General features: G+C 50.9%; 2 protein-coding genes across 2 annotated transcripts; both read right to left on the minus strand.

The window, feature by feature from the left end:
- Positions 1 to 574: 574 nt before the first annotated feature.
- Positions 575 to 2,718, minus strand: HOO65_030652 (Meiotic expression up-regulated protein 26; the record flags this gene model as incomplete). The annotated part of the gene is made up of 3 exons (XM_071001978.1): positions 575 to 2,193; positions 2,266 to 2,636; positions 2,696 to 2,718. 3 exons carry the CDS (start codon positions 2,716 to 2,718, stop codon positions 575 to 577), a joined length of 2,013 nt encoding a protein of 670 aa, XP_070860331.1.
- Positions 2,719 to 14,933: 12,215 nt separating this feature from the next.
- On the minus strand, positions 14,934 to 15,845 carry HOO65_030653 (uncharacterized protein; the record flags this gene model as incomplete). The annotated part of the gene is made up of 1 exon (XM_071000464.1): positions 14,934 to 15,845. One exon carries the CDS (start codon positions 15,843 to 15,845, stop codon positions 14,934 to 14,936), a length of 912 nt encoding a protein of 303 aa, XP_070860332.1.
- Positions 15,846 to 16,182: the final 337 nt, after the last annotated feature.

Here is a 16,182-nt window from a genome sequence, read left to right on the forward strand (position 1 = left end):
GGAAGCAAGTAAGTGTATGTATCGAGAGAGCACAAGCATAAAGAGAATTTCGAGAACCAAGGCGTAACAGAAAATAAGAAGACGAAAAAAAGAAAGAGGAAAAAGCAGTGTCCCAAGAGTACGAGCTAACAAGCTAGTACCGAAGGAGAGGGAAAGCAAAAAAATGAAAAATGAAAAGGCTAAAAAGAAAACACGAAGCCCCGGGTCCTCTCATTCCTTCTGTGCCCATTGAGTGAGTCCAGACGGGCAAAGAGAGAGAACCCGGAAAATGACGATGATAATGATGGATGATGACAATAGAGGGGAGTGACAATGCAATTGTTTATGTTCTCATTCTTCGTTGGGTATCGGGGATTTCGTAAGGTAACAAGACATTTGTCCTCAACAGAGGCACAGAAAAGACAAGCAAAACCAAAACAAAACATAGGGGGGAGGGGAGTAGGGCATAAGCGGGCATGAAGAAACAAGAAAAGGAAACCAAGAAAAAAAAAAGGAAAAAAAACCGTTCTACTTTTCTTCATTTCTCCCTTTCGTTGTTCTTTCTTTCTTTCTTTCTCTTATCTTTTATTTATCGTCAGATCATTCCCGGAGGCGCCCCCTCGGAAATTGGTGGCGGCAAACCTCGGGAGAATTGGCCGACAGGTCTCATTGGCGGTGCTGATACATGTGGAGGTGTTGGCTGTGATAGATGTGCTGGTGTGCTGCCAGTTGACATCATGTGTGTTGGTATCATCGACATCGACATCGTTGCTGGAGGCATAGAGAGCGCCGCCGCCCCAGTGTCACCACCTGAAGTGCCAGTTCCTCCCATGGCCATTGCTGGATTGGGGTCCATGTGCTGTCCCGGCGGGGTGTGCGGCATCTGTGGCTCAACCTTGGGCTTGGCCATAGTCGAAGCCGCCAGCGAGCGATTCTGGTTGCTTTCACGGCGGCGCTTGGGCGCGTCCTTAATTTTTGGGTGCGTGTGACACTTGTATGCGTGTCGGAACCACGTAGTGCCCTTCTTCTTGCTGCTCACAAGCGCAATCCAGTCGTTGCAGCTACCACACAGGCCCTCCCAGACATCGGGGTTGCCATCCATGCGCCGGGTCTCCAGGGGCTCCTGGAATGGGCTACCAGTGGTGGCGCTAATGCCGTGCGTGAATGATTTGTCGTACCAGTATGCCGAGTTCTTGAGTACAAGCCAGCGGCCAGGCTTGCAGATGCCGCACCAACCCTCACGCTTGTTGCCGTGGCCACGAACCCAGCGGGGAGTATACAAGTCACCCTCAAAACGCAGCTCCTGCTCATGGGGAACCAGGTCGGGGTCTGAAGGGTTCATGTCCTCAGGCGGAGGAGGGATCTGCTGCTCGTTCAGAGCCGAGTACAGATCCGGAGGGTCAGAGAGATCGCCATAATGGCCTGGCATGGCATATGGGTCGCCGTTGCTTTGCAGCATCCGGAACAGGCCGTGTGACATGAGGGGAGGCGGGACGTGCAGGGCGTTCATGTCGGTGGAGTAGGTGTGCGACGGTACTTGTGAGGGCAGCTGAGTAGGAAGAAGCATACTATTACGGTAGGGCGTGCCAGTGAGCATGTAGGGGTTCTGCTGGGCTGCTGGCATGGCGCTGTATTCGAGAGGCATGCCACCGGCAACGGTAGAAGAGTCCTGGGTCGTAGGCATAGCATGGTACATGCTGTAGGGGACAGCGTTGCGGTTCTGCTGGGTTCCATAGGAGCCGGTCGACCAGCGCTTGTTGTTGGCACGGCCGACATCGATGTTGTAGGGCGTAGAGCGCACATTCGGGCGGGGCGAAGGCGAGGCATGACCGCGGCTCTGGGTGCGGACCAACTCAGTGCGGCCGCCCTGGCTAGACATGCGCGGAGAAGCAACGGGCGAAAGCTGGGTGCACGATGATAGAAGAGAGGTCCGGTTAGAAGGCGGGGGGTAATCTGAGCTCAGGGAAGGAGCTTCGGAGAGAGCACTGGAAAAGTCTTCGTAAGAAGGCATGTCAGACAGGGTGCCATTCGTTGACATGGTAAAGGAAGAGCCAGACATGCGTCTGGGAGCAATAGTGCCATCCATACCCTCTGTTTGTGGGTTCTGGAAACGCAGATCCAGAATAGGGATAGCCTCATCGGCCGTGTAAGCTTGGCCGATTTGCATATCAGGGAACTCCAAGCCTTCGTCGCACTTGCGTGACGCCCAAGAGCCTAGATAGATGGATGGTGTTAGAGGATGTCATTTGAGAGGAGTAAGGGAGGGGGGAGGGGTCTTGAACGTACTGTAGTCCGAATTCATGGGATTCAGGAAGTCCTGGTGCATGGAGACGGGACGGGACGAGTACAGAGTGTCGCTAGGGGTCTGCTGGAGGGACATGGTAGAAGAGTCCCAGGCAGGCAGCGATCTGTGGTCGTCGCCCGTGCAGCAGGAGGAGAAGCCTTCATGGATGGTGGCAGGGCGGGGGCGAATAGCGGAGGCAGGAGTCTGCCACATGCCGGGAGACACAGTGGCCTCGGTCTTGATAGCAATGTCACCGGGAGTCATAGTCACCATTGGAGTAGAGCGAGGCGGGTCGTCATGACGGTACTTGACAGGCGCCGGTGTGCTGAAGGCAAAGCTACTAGCGTCTAGGTGAGACTGAGACTGCTGCTGACTGTGGGGCGGTGTTAGTTTTGCCCATCTGGCGAGAAGGGAGCTTGGAAGACAACTTACATCTGTGACTCGCTATTATCCATTTTGACAAAAGCCGATCTGGTGGGTCTTGGGAATGACGACTATAAAATTGGCGCGTGTAAGTCGGGCTGGCCAAGTACAAACAACAAGGGGGGGGGGGGGGGGGGGGAAGCAAAAGAGACCAAAGAAAGAAGGGTCGTACAGTTTGTATTGGTGTACTGGGAGTGTCCAACCAAGCAATTCCGGCTAGTATAAACCACCAAATAGATGAGACCACAGCAAGTTGCGGTTAGCTGTTGTGTTGCTGCCGCTGTTGTTGTTTCTGCTGCTGCTGCTGCTGTTGAGGCTGGTGAAGAGTGATGTTGGTAATGGCAGCAGGTGTCCTGTTAAAGCCGGGAAGAGTCTAGAGTCTAGAAGTTGGAGTCGACGGAAGATGCAGATGACGAACAGGCGGAGGCAGAAAAGAACCAAACAACACAAAAGGTGACTAAGAAGCAAGTGTGGCTGGTTGCTGTTGGATGTAGAAGAAGCAGGCGAAGATGAAGTAAAAACAAAAAGGAGCAAAAATAAATAACAAAAGAAGAAGAAGAATGAAAAGAAGAGAGGTTGAAGTCGAAGCAGAAAGCGATGGAAAAGAGCGTAGAGGGGAGGAGGGGGGGGGCGTCGTATAATTCCAATTCGTTTCGCTGTGAATGAAATCAAAGCTGATTCTTTCAAACTGGAAACTCAGAAGGCAGAGGGAGAGGAAAAAAGAGGTGCCAGCTCTTGGGTATATGTATAATTGGTTCTTGCGAGGGGAGGGGAAGGGGCAGAGAGAGAAAGAGAGAAAGAGAAAGAGACTTAGAGGCGAGAGGGAAGACAAGGACGACTTGAGACAGAAGGGGGTGCAAAAAGAGTCCATGAGGAGCATGGGAGAGATGGAAGAGAGAAGATGGCAAAGACGGGAGGGGGGGGTACGTAAAAGAGGGCCAAGCAGCCAGAAGACGGGGGTGGAATCATCAGCTTTGGGTGTGAAGCGTAGAAGGGTAAGGTCTGTGCCTATGTTGTCTGTGGACGGACCAAGTCTGATATTATAGGATGGAGGTATTATAGGCTTCATGTGGCAGGGTTACCCAGCCAGGGACGGAGTGCAAAAGAGGAACAGGGGAGACAAGAAAATAGAGCCAGAGAAAGTGAAGGAAGCTTTTTAGAATGCCAAGTGATGCTTCTCCTTCTGGACATAAGTTCAGAGCAGAAAGATAAATGTAGAGATAAAAGTAAGAATAAATAGCAACATTAGCGGGTTTAGAGGGACCAGGGCAGGCCGTATGAGCCGATTTAGCGTGGCAAGAGAGAGAGAGCGAGGAACACGATGGACAAACGCCGCAGCCGTAGATGAAGATAGATGGAGAGGGGGGGGGGGGGGGGAGAAGAGAGACCAGTCCATGTGCCAGCCGGCGAGGCCATGACGGCGAAGAATAGCAAGTAGTGGTGCTAGCCTAGATTTGGTTTACTGGTGGGTTTGGATGGGGATGGATACGTGAAAGGAAAGGATATCAGGCGGGCGGGCAGGCGGGCAGGCGGGCGGACGACGATGCAAGACTGGGGGACGCCATGATACAGTATTAATTGGGAGGGCATGGAGGCAAGCGGCGTGTCAAAGAGGAAGGACTTGCCCCCGAGACAAGGCGACTGCAAAGAGCAAAATAACAAGCCCAGGCGCCAGACTATCCGCCATCAACGTCTTGGGGTCTTCAGGCCAGACAGACTGACAGACACAGCGCAGCATAGCCTAGCACACGACACAGCACACAGCACACGGCACACAGCACAGGGTTGGATAGCGCAGCGCAGCAGCATATCACAGCACCACACATCCCCATCATCCCCATGGCTAAAAAAGGAATAGCCAGCAAGGGAGGAAAAGAAGTAGCAAGATGGAGAAAAGGAAGAAAAACAAGCACAACGGGTTCGCACAATCGACCAAGGTATTGTGAAGCGGGAGAAAAAAGGCCAGAAAAAGGTGAGCAACATGAACAAGGGTCCCTCCCCCTTCCTGCTACTCCTCCTCCTCCTCCTCCTCCTCCCCTCCTCCATCTCCCACTTGCACTCCTCATGCCCAAACTGCTCTCCCACCCCTGGCCTGGCCATCTACAAGGTAGCCTCGGAAAACAGTGCACGTACGCCTGGAGTCGTATTGTCGACAAGGCCTGCCCGACGTAGAGCTATTGTGGGCGATTAGTGCGAAAAAAGAGGAAAACAGGCGAGTCAAAGACCATGGCCAAGGTCGTAAGGGCAGGAAAAAATAGCAAAGCCAAACAAAAAAGAGCTCAATGTCTGTGGCATTTCTTTTGACCGCTAGCTCCAGGGCTCGCACCTCTAGTGCCCGTATATCTCTTATTCGGTGTTGTTCTTATTTTCGAGCAAACGTGAGGCTAGCCAAGCCCCAGCGCTGCAACATAGCAGCAAATGCTCTGAATAGCGCAGTGCCGCGAACAATGGGATCGCTCGATAGAAGGTAGGACGCCGGTGCTGACAGACGAAAATGATGGAATCGGGAGCAGGCAGAAGAACAGAAGAAAGAAGAAAAGGATTTGAAAACGGAGGGTGAAGAAGAAAAACAAGAATAAAAAAGACGAAAAAAATCTGCCAATATGGGTAGCAGCAGTCCTGCACAGCGCTAAACGGCCGACCACTGCTGATACGCCGGCATCACGAACACCACGGACACCACGAACAGGCGTCGGAAGGGCGCTTGCTTTGCGTTTACTGCCCTGTGTCTTGTGTGTCTATCAGGCCTTGGCCAGCCCCGGCCGGCAGCCAGATTCCCATGCCGTACAGACTCGCGGCAGACGAGCAGCGGGGGCTGCAAGCCGCGATAGAGCAGATCGCATTAGCTGTGCCAGCAGCGGCAGCAAGTCAGTCAGCATCTGTACTACAGAAGAACAGGCAGGCAGCATGTTTTGTGCAATGCCACGCCCGCACTGCAGAAGCAGAGCATGGCTATTCTAGAGAGGATAAGGAGATCTATGAAGGATTAACTCCGTCTCTTGTTTGGGAGAATTTTTTATTTCTTTTTTTTTCTTTTTTTGCTTTTTTTGGTTCCTTCCTATCTTCTTTTTCTCTCGGGTGGGTCTATCTTTGCCTTGGCTGCGGCCATGATGCAGACAAACCCCAACCCTACTGGGCAGGATCAGAGTTTTCCAGCAGCAAGTCAAAACAGCTTGCGGAAAACACAAGAGGCAGAACGGCTGAAACTAACATACAATACTAACAATGCAGAATGACACAGGCTGCATGATGGCGCGCTATCGAAGCTGGAAGAAGATTGGGCTGGTTGGGTTGGAGCAAGCCGCGCCTTTCAGACTCGGAACTATGGGCGGGGTTGCCACAGCCAGGTTATAACCCCCCAAGAGACCCCCGGAAGTCTTCAAGCTAGACGGCCTCAGTGTCACCATGACGCTAGTTGATGCCCGTCTGGACGTAAAGAACGCCACAGAATATGCCAGTGAGTGCGTGCTGCAGAAGGCAGGAGGCAAACAGCATCACACGAGTCCGAATAATCCAAGCCAGAGCGGAAAGGGAAGAAGGCTAGAAAAGAGTAAAAATTAAGAATAAAAGGGAAGTAAAAGCAGCTTCGAGGGGCAAAAAGGACCCTCTTGCTGCTGTGTAGGGATAAGGATGTCCCCCTCCCCCCCGATTTGGGCAAGACCTGCGAACAGGCCCAGGCTTAGAAAAGAGAAAACAGAACAAGCACAAGCTGCGCAGTGGGCAAGAGGCAAGAATGCGCCCACCAGCCCAACTTCAGCCAGCCATCAAGATATCTACGAATCAAGGCTCGCGGTTCGAGGCCGCACTATCCAGCACGCCGGCAGGAGGGGGCTCTGCTGCCCCCCGTGGCCGGCCCACGCCCTGGATTGGGTTGGCTATCAGCACACACAGAGACACGCTAGCGAAGCAAGCACACACGCCCACACACTGACCACGCTGACATTATGGGTCCTGGTCCTGGTCCTGGTGTAAGTCCAAGTCTAATGGTCCTTTGGTGTGGCAGTCAAGGCAGCAAAGCCGGCACTAGGAAGCTAAAAAAGTGAAAAGAAGAAAAAAAAACGAAAAAAAGTCAGACCTGCTGGCTGGCCAAGGCCAAGACCAAGACACTACAACAAAGCGCTTGCTAGGGCTCGACTAGGAAAGAAAGCAAAGACAAGCTTGCTTCCCCTTCCACTTTCCTGCCTCTCGACAATGAACCTTTGGTTTTGGGGCGGCCAAACCCAGGCGGAGACCCTGTCGTCAGCCAGGTAGCACATCGGCATGAAATACAGGAGCCAGGATGTAATTGGCTTAATATGAGATGGGATGGGAGTCGTATAGACACCTATGGCGGGGTTCTCTTGGGGTCAGGAAGACGGGGGGGGGGGGGCCTTTTCCAACCAGAATGCGCTGGCAAAACCCAGGCGTGATAAGGCCAAGCAGCGCAAGAGAAAAAAAAATAGACGATAAATTCTCTGATAATGCCGGCTGTTCGTCGAGCAAAGCAGAGAAAGAAAAAAAAAAAAAAACCGCCACAATAAAAGAAGGTTAAAGACGTGCCAGACGATCACAAGCGCTATGCCACCAAATGAAGAGGCACGAAGAATGTCTGGGCGTTAAACCTTTTTTTGGGATTACAAGAAAGGAAATCCCAATCTTATTTGCGAGCCTGGGCGAGATATTTCGCCAATGTGCCCGAGCCAAGGAGGGCAGCCTCTATTTCGACAAGCGGCTTGGGCCTGAGAGCAAGATACGAGGCGGCCATGTTGTTGCTGGAGCACGCAATTTACTGGCCATCTCCAGACGACTGCTGCTTGGCACTAGCTACGCAGCCAAGCATAAACACACACACACACACACAGCTGGCTGCTATAGTATGACGCACAATGCGGCAGACGCCTTCTTGCACATGGGTTCTGGCATTTTTATTTCTACATGTGTTTGTTTGCACATGCAAGCCGGCTACGCACAATGGAGGAAGACAGAAGTGAGGGACAGCGGCTCGGCAGTGTCAGTCCAACGTGTGCAGTGCATTGTGAGTCTATCCGACTCCCATTGTTTTAAAGGAGGGATGGGAAGATATGGCGACAGCTCCTGGCTGTCGTGTCACGACAAACCTGCTCCCTGGCTGTCTGGGACCCTTTCGGCTGGCGCGGTCACGGCCGACGCCACAGACAGCACGCAAAAAGCAGAGGGGAATGGGCTAGGCCAGCACGGCAAGAGAGCAGGGTTGTCCCTTTGTGTGCTTATGTACGCACAAAAGTTCGCAGGCTGGGCAGGCGTGCAATAATCAATAGGCCGGTACTTTGGCCTGCCAGGCCCATGACAGGCTGGCTATTGTGAGAGCGGAGGCGTGCGGGTGTACCAGCCCTTGGATGTACGAATGTACGAACGTGCGGATATAGGGAAAGCCAGATATTGAGCAACCTCATGTGTTTGGTGGTGGTGGTGGTGGTGCTGCTGCTTGCTTGCTTGCTGGCTGGCTGCACCCCACCACCCAGCACCAAAGCCAATCCCAATTCCAATCCCGGCTCTGCCTGCCCTCCCTCTCCCAGTCAACTGGGTATCCCAAAAAGGATAATACAGTTGTGCTAGAAGCCCCATAGAAGCCCCCAGCCCTTGCTTCTTTTTTAACCGAGCCCTCGGAGAACAGCACTAGAAAAGCCAAGCGGCCCAAATAGGGCTTGCTTTTACCTCTGTACCTCTGTACCTGCGTTGTATCAAAAGTCTTATTTCTTTTTTTTTTTTTTTTTTTTCCTTTTCCTTTTTTATCTTTTCTTAGAGAGAGCGATTTTTCCCTCAGTCAGTTACTTAAATGGTACCCAAGGGGGAAATTAGGCAGTGGTAATTTAGGAGAGAAGGTAAAAATAAAAACAACCATCCGCAGATTACCTAGCCGCTGCTCTTGTCTGTGGTCTAGATTTGTCAGCCCAACCCGCTCCAAGCACAGAGACAGAACCTCGCCACCCTTTGTTTATTCATATTCAAAATTTAAAGCGCTGTCCATTGTCTACACCAGGCTAGGCAGAGAACACTATCCACCGGGATAGAAAAAAAAAAAGCTAATCGACAAAGTGATGCACATATAAGTCCAGGTGTAGATAGCCTTGTAAGTGGCCTTGCAAGATAAGCAGCGGGTGCAGACGCCAACCGTCGTGGTTACATTACACTTAGACTTGGACCTGGAGCTTGCTGGTTCAGTCGAACGACGACAGATAGACGATCTGACGGGCGCATGTAGACGTCACGCGAGGGAGAGAAATATACATTGTGTATGCACCTACCAAAGCCTCGCATGCCGTCCTGCTCAGCGGAGGTCAAGATGGAGGTTGTGATGGTAACGGCTAGCTCTCAAAGTGCCTGCTGCCCATTGTGACTGGCAGCATTGGGCATGTATTTATTTCCTTGTTTATGCGTCGCCCCGTCGTAAACATCAACAATCAACAGCCTCCCTGCATCAGAGGCATCATTCGCCAATGAGCTCAGACCTGCTTGCCTGCCAGGGGAAGCCTTAGCGGCAAGGAAGGCGAAAGGCACAAAGGCCCATCAGCAAGTAATCGGTTGGCAAGTTCAGGGAAAAGAGGAGAGGGGAGGGGCAGAAAATGAGCGAGGGGACACTGCGCTTGCTATCGCCGTATCCTTCTCATGTTCCTACTACTACTGCTGCTGCTGCTGCTGCTGCTGCTACATACCACAATACTAACCCTGTATTGCCGGGTCTGTGGAGTCAGAAAGTCCGTTGCATTGTCCAAGTCTCTCTGTCCAAATCACAGTGCCATTGAGTCCGTTAGCCCCTTTTGTCTTGTCCACTTGAGCAAATCACAAGCCAGAAGTCCTGAGAAGCTCTCCCCCCCCCCCCCCCCCCCTCTCTCTCTCTCTAAAAGCACTGTCCATTTCCATGCTATATGCTATAAGTCCCCAAAGAGCCCACCACCGTTCCACTGGGGATGCAAGCCCCTTGAAAAAAAAGAAAAAAAAAAAAGAAAGCAACGCAACGCAATAGTATAACAGAAAGGTTTTATCAGAACCCAGAGTCAGCCTATCAGCCTATCAGCCTATCAGCCTATCAGCCTAGCCAGCCACCGCCTACCTATAACACGGCGCAATACACGATGAGTTGGCCGTGGCTCTGCTCTCTCTATCAACCGTACTTTTGTGGAATCTTTTGTTTTTCTTGCTCTCAGGACTGTCCTGTCCACCCACCTGTCCACGTCACTCACTAATCAGAAACGGGCAACAGGCAACAGACAACAGGCAACAGGCAACAAGGCAACGAGTAACACACGAGCCCGACAAGGATAGGGCAACTCTTGCAGTGGCTGCTTCCTCCCCCTCTTTCCCTGTCTCTAGGAGCGCACAACCGCTTCTGCTCGGAAGAAGCTGCCGGAACTGCCGCTGGCGGCCTCATTTGAAGCTTTGCCCAAGTTGTAAAGGTTCAAGGGCAGAAGAGAAGATGCTTGAACAAGAAGGGGAACGAACAACAGGATGCAACAGCACAGACGGAATATCAAAGACCCTGGACCCCTGATCGTGTTGTAAGCCCAGGGTTCTTTCTGCGTTGATGGCACACGTACTAGTAGCAATTGCAAAGTGCTCTTGTCACTTGACTTTCTAACCCTTGTCCCCAGTCCGACCCTTCGCTGCATGTCCTGGGGTTGTTGTCATAGGGTGGGTGCCCTCTACCTCTGCTGCTTTGTCTGGTGGTATTTGTTGCGGGTTTACTACGGTGCTTGGCGGCTGTTGACGTTCCTGGTTCCTGTAAAAGAAAATCACAAGACAAAAGGCCTTGGCTACGTTGCTTGTAGTCAGCCAGGAAATTAAAAGCAAAAGGAAAGAGAAGAAAAAGAAAAGAAAAAGTCTCTCAAAAATATTGTCAAAAAAGCCTGATTTCTTTCCTCCCTAGCTAGACTATACCCAATCAAGATAAACACTACTGAAGAAGAAAAGCCTGGCCCCGTCTCATATCTGTCACAGATGCCGGAAACCCCTGTCGATGTCTCAGAGCGGGAGATCCACAGACAAAAACACCAGGAGGAAAATAGAGACTTATTTCGTACCGAGAAACGCGTTGGGAAATCAGATTCGAACTTGAAATATACAGCGACCGCAGGTTTTGGAATCTATTCTTAGGGTTTACAGCCGGCTTGCGCCCGGCACGCTCGCAAAAAAGGCAAAAAAACCAAAAAATCAATGCTCTCACCAACCGAAGTCGAATCGGTGACCTTTCGATGGCAATTCTTTACAAGTTACAGTCGAACGTGATAACCAGCTACACCATGGTGAGTATCGACAGTGGTTAACCACTGCGCATGGCTTTCTCGAAAATTTCCGGCGATAATGGAGCTTATATTGGCAGCCTGACAGCGGCAGCGGCAGCGGCAGTTGTTTCCTCACGAAGCCGAACGAAGGACCATTTCTTAGCCACAGGAAACAACAACCCACGAAAAGAAGATAGAGCACGCATGTTCCTCCTGCCTGCTTTTCATGCCCAAAAAATCCGGCTTTGAGGCAGTCCTCTTTCCCCTCTCTCCCTCCCTCCCTCCCTCATCTCCCCCGGCCCAAGAAGTTTGAAAGCTCGGTTGGGTTGAAACGCAAAAACTGCTGGATCGACGAATCCGCAGCTGTTCCAGCCTGTGGCTTACAGAAGGGGCCGTGCCATCTAGCACGCCAGCAGGAAAAAAAAAGAAGAAAAAAGACGAGACGCACATAGCGACAGAGACCGAATGGTGTGCCTGTCTTCCTCCTGGCGCCTCCCATGCATGTCTCTCTTTTCCATATGTCTTATCCTTCCTTTCCTTCTTTTTCCTTTTCTTCTGCCACACTTACTGCTTCATTGCCGTGTTGTCTCAGGACATCCATTGTTTGAGAGCATCCAAACCCAAAGGCAAGTTGAGAGCAAAAATGACAAGGTCATGTTGGATGTTCAGGTCCAACCTCTGAAAACAGCTACAGGCGGCTGATAGCCAAAGGGTGCCTGAAATACAGGCACCCGACCCCTGGGATTTACTGCGACTGCGCTCTGGCAGTACCTTTGGACCCATTGTAATACAGTACCCCGCTATCCGGAACGGCTTATAGGCTCATATACATACTGGGTGTAGGATCTTAGTTTTACAGTGTTGTTACACCGTTACACAGTCAGACAAAGAGTGAACTCGGCCCAGTGCAGGCCTCGGGAAGCGGCATGATACTTGTTTCTTGCTGCTGCCCCTTCTCTCTGTCTTGTTATTTTTTTTTCTGGTGCGGCTGACAGTGTTTGGCATTTTGTAGCTGTCAGACTATAGTCGCGGGCTGCAAAGAACGAAAGAAGGAACAAATGGCCATAGGACACTTAGGGGTAAATGCTAGTGGAATCTAGACATGCACGCTCTAGAGTCTCTACAGTAGTGTACGTCTATATGCAGCAGAACAGCCATGCGTTCATCGTACCTGTCACACGCACAACACGCAGACACAAGTCCAGCATCACAAACATCGGAAACCTGCAGAATTGCAATACCTACACTTCACTGCATGCGTAGGACAGAACAACACATCTCTTCGGGAGAGGGGGAGGGGGAGGGGGAGGAGACCCTCTATCCTGTAGACACTGGATGACAGCTTAGCATGTAGCACCATGCGACAGAAGTCTCGCTTCTTTCTGTATTAGACCCTGACGTACTCCTATAAGTCTTTTACCTTCTTTGTCTCTGTTTTTGGGCCTCTTTTTCTGGAGCCGGATGCACCACGCGCACGCATATATCGACGGGACTCTGGGGTTTAGTTTTCTTGAACCCCCCCCCCCCCCCCTTCCAGTGTCTGTACTGACATTGTGGTCAGGTCGGGGTGAAAACCAAGGGAGGCAGGATCGCGATGGCATGAGGGGCAGGAGGCACAGCAAAGAAGACCGGGGGAACAAAAAGACATAAAAAGGCAGAAAAGGCGCAGTCTTGTTTTATAGGACCGCGGGAACACAAATAGAAAAATGGCCGAGCCAGAAACAACAACATCAACAAAAACAACGATAAAGTAGATCCTTTTGTTCATATCCACCGGTACCAAGCTACAGTCCGACACTTGTTGACTTGTCGAATATTCTCCGTGCCAAGGCTCGTTTGGTAGGTCGAAGGGGAAATGAAGATGGATATAAAAAGCAGGCGTGGCGGCTGAGGCTCGTAGCAACAGTCTGCCGAGCCTCTGTTTTGTATACGGCCTGAGAGTATCGGGATTTCGCTTTTTGATATACACACAATCTCGATTGTATTCATCCTGCATTGTGTTGTGTCGCAGCTCTCTTCACTTCTTGACATCGTTGTGAGCAAGGCACAGACATTCTTCCTCCCAGCCCTTTTTTTTTTTTTTTCCCCTTGGTCAAAAAAAGATGCTGCCGATCTTCTGGAGGTACACGCCACATATGGTGCTGGCACTGCACAGAAATTGTACTGACTCCAAATGCAGTGGCCGACAGACTGCAACTTGCTAGTGGAGACAAAGTTGAAGATGCAAAGTTGGCGGTGTATGACCTGTACTCTTGTACCTAGGTATCTCACTTGTATCTTTCCCCCTCCCCTCCAAAAAAAACCAAAAGGGAAGGCGAGAAAACAAAACTTGCAACTGCAGCAAGAATAGAAACGCTGATACTAAACCCCCCCCCCCCCCTCCCAAAAAAAAAATCTTTTATTTGTCCTCTTTTCCTCGCCTTTTGGTCTCCTAAATTTTCTCCGCGCGGCGACTCGGCGCTGTTTCTCTAAAATCGCACTTGCCCACTAGAATAGAAACCTACTCCACCCCTCTCTCTCCCAAACCTTGTAGTTGCTCCCTGTTCCCTGCCCCTCTATACTCGTCTCTCGTCTCTTTTCCTTCCTACTTTTCTCTACACCTTCCAAGCCTAAGAGAGCTCAGTGGGACTAAACTAAAAAAGTACAGTTATAGCAGCTACTTTATTGCCTATCGCCTCCCCCCCCCCCCCCAAAGTCCTCACTCTTTTCTTGCTCTGTTTCTATCATGTTCTATTTTGGACGGGGCAGTTTAGCCTGAGCCAAGTTACTTATATCCAGGAAACAAACAATGGGCTGATTGGCTGGTTGTTGCACATATAGATATAGACCGACTACCTTGCAAGTATATCAATCAACTAAGACTGGCTTGTGCGTGAATTTGTAGTGTCACATGTCTAGTATTGGCTATCGAAGTACGAATCGTCGCTGCCTTGCCCTTTTCTTTCCCCCCTCTTACCCTCTTATGTCTGATGGTGTGAATAAGGCCGTCTTGCTATTGATCCATTGGGTAGAGAAAGAAAGGAAGAGCGACGGAGATGTAGAAAGAACCCCTCGAGATCGACGTCATCCCTCAAACAGTAAAAGGAAGGAAGCAAAAATTGCAGTTGTAAAATGGTAAAAATAAAAATAAATAAAAAATCTTTTGCCGTGTATGCCGGTAGAAGCCCGGCTAAACCAAGAGTACTACACTCCTACCTGGTCTTGTTACATCCTCGCCGTCCCCGAAGCGAGCAGGAGGAAGAGAGATGCGATGGGGCCATGACACTATCTTGCCTTTGGGTTCTTCACCGCTCCGGCTCGGCTCTGTAGTAATGGCCGAGCCTGGCGGAACTTCATTGTGACCCGAATGGTGAGAGAGTGGCTGACATAGAGAGACAATAGAGTAAGGAGATATAGAAAGAGAGAGAAGGGGGCGGTTTTTCCTGTGCACGAGCCTCTTTGGGCAGCCTTCTTTGTGTTCTCATGTGTGGGTGGGTGTTGCTGTGGGATTTCCATCCTCTCTTCTTCTCGTGCGGAGAATAGGCTACATAAAGACTGGACAGTTAAGTGAACTTGCCGTGAACAAGCAGAAACGAGCTGTTCCTGCGTTGTTGCTCTCGGATGTTTTTGGGCTGCTGGGTGAGAGCTGGGAACAGATTGGCTGGTGGACAAGGCGGGCAGATGGAAAAGCATAATAGTTGCGTGTAATAGCAGCTGCGCAATAGTGGAGTTATCCGCTGGCATTGGCGTTTGTGTCGACGGGTTCATGGCCTCTATAGGACCGCTTCAAAATGGAGTGGACCTACTTGTGTGATTGTATTGATTGATATCGCTTTGATATCTGCAACGGTGTGATGTAGGGCGAGTGTGAGCGTGAATGTGATGCCAGTGCCTAGGGCTGCATTTCAATGCCAGACACCTCTGTATCATGACATCATGGCTTGGGTCTAGATGCCTAGAGTACGTCTCTCTTTTCTCCCACGCCCCATGCTATTCACCTGGGTAAACAAAAAGGTCGGCTAGCCAATCAGTCAGTCAGCCTTTTCGCCTAGACTGGTATTGATTCGGTTCCACATCTCCTCTTCTGCCATTGCAAACTTTTGTGATGCTGCCGCCACAAAATGTCTCGTCATATTCCAGCCTGATGTTGTAGCGTCCGACTCGTGGCTAAGCACGTCCAGGTCATATGCAAGCTTGTACTTGTGCAAAGAAGCTTCCTGTGCAGCGCGCTGGTCGGCCGTGTACTCAAATGCGTGGATGTTCTGCTGGTAGCCTTGAGGATGCGATAGGTCGGCATCCAGGCCATGGGCGCCCTCAAAGTCCAGTGGCATCTGCGTCAGCTCTGAGTACCGCGGCTTGAGTTCTGGCAGCTGAGTGTTTTCAAGCTCCTCCTCGATCACTTGGGTATAGTTTCTGGGGCAGCTAGCACAGGCGTCGCCCATGGCGGAGTCGGTTTTGCCGCCACGGTAGGCAATTACCATGGCTGAACTAGGCCCAGAGTCAACTCCTCCTAGGTTCGGGCTAGCGAGGCTCGGAAATGTGCTTCGCTTATTCTTATTCGTCGTGCATAGGGAATCAATGGGCGACATGCAAGTGGAGGCTTGCTGTTGGGTGGGCGAGTTCTTGAGGATACCCTTGAGAGGCAGGCTGCCGGCAGCGGGCCTTGGACTCATTTGAGAAGACGGGCAGACTATCGGAGGTTCGGTAATGGGCAGCATACTGTTACCGACATTGCTAGTGGCGGGGAGCGCCGTAGTAGAGGTAGTGACAATAGGGTTTAGATTGGCGCTGGTACCGCGGCGGGTACTACATGGGATAGTGGTATTTTTAGGACGAATAGGGCTTGATGAGTGAATGGCTACGGGAGAGACTTCCTGATGCAAAGGTTGATCAGTGGTAATGGGTTTGATGGGGCTTTTGGAGTAGACAGGAATTGAGGACATGAGTGAAAGTGTTAACACTTGTTGGTATTAGAGAAAACAATATGAGGGTGATAGATAGAAGTCAGGTTGGTGCAGTTGTTATGAGCATATAGGTATTAAAGGTTAATATAAGACATAAAGAATCAGAGATTTGAGAGTTGAGGGGAAAGAAAAGAGTGAGTGACAGCGCTACTGTCAGCGAACTTGTATGATATCTTGCCGCCCGCCACTGGAGGGTGTAAGTCAGGTGCATCGTGTATGCTAGGGTTAGTCATCAAAATAGGGTTCGTAAATTGAAGGATAGCATCACGTGATAGCAAGATATAAACAGTGTATCTCGCCCAAGATCTCCGTCTAG

The sequence above is a fragment of the Ceratocystis lukuohia genome, assembly GCF_044167205.1.
Source record: "Ceratocystis lukuohia strain C4212 chromosome Unknown Supercontig3_pilon, whole genome shotgun sequence".
NCBI lineage: Eukaryota > Fungi > Ascomycota > Sordariomycetes > Microascales > Ceratocystidaceae > Ceratocystis > Ceratocystis lukuohia.